The sequence below is a fragment of the Arachis hypogaea genome, chromosome 15 (genome assembly GCF_003086295.3).
Source record: "Arachis hypogaea cultivar Tifrunner chromosome 15, arahy.Tifrunner.gnm2.J5K5, whole genome shotgun sequence".
Taxonomy (NCBI): Eukaryota; Viridiplantae; Streptophyta; class Magnoliopsida; order Fabales; family Fabaceae; genus Arachis; species Arachis hypogaea.
The window spans coordinates 156,216,479-156,221,509 of record NC_092050.1 but is presented as its reverse complement, the minus strand read 5'-3'; the positions used below and the strand labels follow the sequence as shown (position 1 = coordinate 156,221,509).

The 5,031-nt window shown below is 31.9% G+C and overlaps 1 protein-coding gene across 1 annotated transcript; it reads left to right on the top strand.

The window, feature by feature from the left end:
* Positions 1-480: 480 nt before the first annotated feature.
* On the top strand, positions 481-1,344 carry LOC112749387 (F-box/kelch-repeat protein At3g06240-like). The gene has a single exon (XM_025797643.1). It carries the CDS (start codon positions 481-483, stop codon positions 1,342-1,344), a length of 864 nt encoding a protein of 287 aa, XP_025653428.1.
* Positions 1,345-5,031: the final 3,687 nt, after the last annotated feature.

Sequence of the window (5,031 nt, the reverse complement as noted above, 5' to 3'; positions counted from 1 at the left end):
ATCAATTTGATTGGTTTGATGTTTAGTCCTATATATTAGAGATCTTGATTAGGAGAGAAACAAATAGAGCTAGCGAAACGAAACACCATTGAAATTTTTCTAAACTTTATGTTGGAATCTAATTTATTTTTCGTTACATTTTGAAAGGCACAGCACAAGCACAAGACCCTAATCTCTGTTTGTTTCCATCCTTTTTTTTCAATGCAAATGGCAAACCATAGCAATCAGATTCCTAATGATCTTGCTCTGAAAATTCTAGCAAAATTACCGGTTAAATCTTTGAAGCGATTTAATTGCGTACGTAAGTCTTGGCTAAATTTACTTGAGAATCCTTATTTTAAGAGCATGTACTACGAGAATTTAAAATCTAAAACTGCCCACTCATCGTCTCTCCTTCTATGGAGATTATTTTACCAAAGGGATAAAAACGTCCGTAGTGAAAATAATGTGCATTTACTTTCTGGAGAGAGATATGAAAACATGGTTACATTAGTTTTGCCAACTTTGGTTGAGAGTTATGGTCCCGGTGAGGTTCTAGAATGTGTTAATGGCATTATATGTCACTATGCACGAGGTCATGAGGTAATCGGACTTTGGAACCCCAAAACCGACGAGCGTAAAATTATTCCGCCGGGTATTACTGATGATGAGCCCGGCTATGATCGGCATGTAAGTGTTCATGGATTTGGTTATGATAATGTGAATGATGATTATAAAGTGATTCAATGTGTATATTATATTTATGATCCAATGGAATTAGAAGAGCATGCTCTAACAATTTGGCAAATTTATAGTCTAAAATGTAATTGTTGGAAGAAACTTGATCTTGAAATGACTAAAAAAAAAAATGTAAGTAAAGCTTCTATAGCATACTTGAATGGAGTATGCCACTGGTGGGGTAGCGAGTTTGCCACGAATGGACTCGAAGAACAAGTACTTGTGTCATTTAACCTCAGCACTGAAACATTTCGAACAACATCAATTGTTTGGCTGCAAGAAAATGATGATGGCCCTACCAGAACTTTGGTAGTGCTCAACGAGTCTGTTACTCTGATTTCCTCTTTTGCTCAGAATAATAGCATTGAAATATCCATTTTGGGTGAAGTTGGTGTGAAGGAATCTTGGGTGAAACTTTTCACATTTAGATTTGGACCTTTTCCAAAATATTGTGCATTCAGAATGGGAAACAAATGTGATGTAATCTCTCGTATCAACGGCGATGAATTGGCTTCCTTTGATGTCATCACGGGCAAAATAGTTCACAATATTAATATCAAAACAAGAAGATTTGGTACATGGATTTATAAGGAAAGCCTCCTTTCTTTCACGAAAGAAATTAATTGATTAATAAATATATAAATTTAATGTAAGATGTACTTAAATGGAATATAAAAAGAGTATGTAAACTAATTTTAATATTCATGTTGGTAGTTGAAATTAATTTGATAAGTCAATTTGTATTATATTCTAATATTTTAAAATAGTCAATTATATTTCATATTTTAAAAAATAAGATTTTTGGTGTTAGAAAACAATAAATTATATCACACGAATCAGTTTTGGACATCTGAAGTATTAATGAAAACAAATTGAATAATTGCCCATTATTCAAACTTGAACTTGTGTATTCTCAAGTTACTTTTGTAATCAAACGTTGATGCGATAAAGAGGAATCTATTGAAAATTTGCTAATAACTATGTATGCAAAATGGATATTTAATTTGCTAATAACCTTGTATCTGCTAGAAGGATATATTTTTTTTAAATAAAAGCTCAACACAATAAAGTAGAGCATACAGAGACAGACTAATACCACAAACTTATTTAATTACATGATCACGTCAAAACAGTAAAAGTCCCCACGTCATCTTTAGCATAGCCATCAACAACTAAAGGGAACGACACTTGTCCATTCATTCACACTAGTTACGGTCATGTTGATGATCTCTTCAACACCTTTGCTTTTATTCTTAAAAATTCTCATGTTCCTTTCTAGCTAAATGTTTCATATAATCGCACAAAAGCTCCTCAACCGCTGCTTTCGACCTTTCTTACTCCTCGGTTCCTCTGTCCAGCTTAGAAAATGCTCTTTCATCGAACTCGGAGAAGACCATTGATATTTAATTTGATTTTATCAAAAAGAGCATTTTCTCAGTTTGAAAGGCTTGTACGAACAAATTTTAGACCAAATAGACCAACAGTTGCCACTGTTTTATCAGCTTGTGCTGATATAGGATCAATTAGCATAGCACAAGAGATGGAAGATTATATTTCTCTAAGGATGTGTGTGGTTGAAAAAATTATAAAAAATTCATAAGAATTTTAAGATGGAAATATCATATTACCATGTTTAATTTAAAATTTGAAAAGCTATTTTCAAGCAAATTTGATTTCAGAAAATCAAAATACCATCATTTAATTCCCACTTTTTTTGGATATATTTAATTCCCATAAGAATGAAATTTTTATAACAAAATAATATTTGAACCACACATCTTCTAAATAGATTGGAATATAATCTACAAATTCAAATATCTCTCATACACATATACTCCATGTGTGGAAGCATCAAAAAAGCTAGAGAAGTATTTGAAAAAGCAACAGATAAAAATTTAATTGTTTGGTCTTCCATGATAAATAGCTATGTTATTCATGAGATGGGGAAAGAAGCCATTGACCTATTTCTTATACATACTAAAAAAAAGTACCTTTTTCACCAAAAAAAAAATAGCATGTTGGTAAATTCTGAAGTCTGAACGGACAATAAATTATTATTAGAACAATAAATTATTATTAGAAGTGGCAGAAGTTGCCAGATTTTCAGAATATGTAGAGAAAATTGGACTAGATTAAACGATACTTGATAATATAAAATTAAGTTTGATGCATTAAAATTATTGAAATACTTAAATAATTATGATAGAAGTGTAAAGTTTGTATGCCATCATTATTATGATAACAATATATGGCATTTAAAGTTAATAATAGTTACAAAATCTAATTATTTTAATAGTCCGATAATATTTTATTGGTATATATATTTATAATTAAATTGAAACTATATTCATCACTGCATATGTTAAATTTAAAATCTTTTAATTTTTTATGTATCACTCGTTATCTTAAATTAAGTGTATCTTTTTAATTGTATATAATTATTAAATTTTATTGAGAAAAAAATAGTAAAAACTTTATTATATATACCATTTTTTAAAATTAATTCACCAATATTTAGTGTAACACCCTACCATACTTAGTATTATGCTTAAGTCATAAGACTGAGAAAGTAAGGTATTACGACCTCTAAGAATAGTAATATATATATAATAATAATAATAATAATAATAATAATAATAATAATAATAATAATAATAATAATAATAATAATAATAAAGAAAAAGATATTTAACTAGGAGTCTTGAAAAACGGGTAAAACAAAATCGCAAAATAAAAAGTGCAACGCTTAGGAAAGGATTACTTGCGTGCTAAGAAACCTAATAGGAACATGATAAAGATAAGCAAAAGAGTAAAGGACAACCAAAGAAGCAGCATAACTAGTCCCTGACTCAGCCTGCAAAGCTAAGGCTGGCCGGAGGGTATATATATACATATAAACATACATAAGTGTTCTCAAAATATCCCAAAATACACTATAATATCAAAATAACTCATATCTCTCCCTCAACCTCTAAGAGGAGCAGCATACATAAGTTACTTGGAGAGTAAGCTAAACATATATATACATATATACAGCCAGAAGCCAAAATACACCCAATGACTATTTCGCTTTCCAGGATCTAGACACCTAGCGAGGAGCCTCTCGACCTGCATCTGAAAAACAACAATACAATATGGAATGAGAACCGGAGGTTCTCAGCATGGTAAAAGTGCCACACGTATAATAAATAAGGTCTTGAGAATGCCATAGGCAATCCTAGAACTCTGTTATACAATTATCCAACTTAATTACTAATTAGAAGCTATAAATAGGGGTAGGTATTCTAAATCTACCTAACTTACTCAATTTCAATCCTAATCTAACACCAAACCATTTCTCCATTTCCTCCATCCCTCCATCATCCACAATGCAACAGAAACAAGCAACCAAACAAGGTCACACACAAGTAATGAGCAGATAGTACAAATAGCAAGTATAACAGATAGCAGGTGATATATATCAATTAGGCAAACCCAGGAAATGCATAGCAATCAAAACAAACAAATGCATATGATGCATGTCTGTCCTATGGCTGATGGGGTCCATCTGTCGGTTATCCAGCCAACCCGACAAGTCCGAAAACCTTAGACTGTCCCCCGTCGCGCATTCCCAAGAGTCTATGCATAGAGTTCACATTCAATCATCATATAAATCACTCAATGGGGATTATCCATACCCGGGAATTTATACGTGCCCGGTCACCCTTACGACGTAGGGTTAACAGAGTATCGAGAATCAACCTGGAACACGTGGTGGCGAGCCACGGTTTTTACCCAGAAAAACTCGTATCTCAGATATCATCATTCATAAGCCATTTCATAGTCATAATCATTATTTAATCATTCATCAAGTCATGGCATGTTAACTCCTTTTATTAACAACCTCCCTTTCACATTTTTCATCATCATTCCCTTATAATTCATCTTGATTACCCTTTCCGGGTCCTGACCAAACTATTTATCAAACTCTTCTCAACCTTCTTAATATCGAATAATCTTAAAATCAACCCAACTCTAACATTAAATCAATCACATCACACGAAGATTAAACTTTAACTTCTCGAACCCATGACTATCACTAAGACATCCTCGATAGTCTATTTTCTTTTCTGTTTTTAATATAACAAATGAATTCGGAATTGCGCAAACTTTATGTTCAGGCGTTCATCTTGAAATAAGCTTTCTAATAAACTAAAGATCATAATTTTCTGATTTCTCCAGCCTCAGGAATAAAGGAAAAACCGTGACTGCTCTGCAGTGTATAAAACCAGAAAAACAGCAGCAACATGTGATATTCAAAAAATATAAAATCCA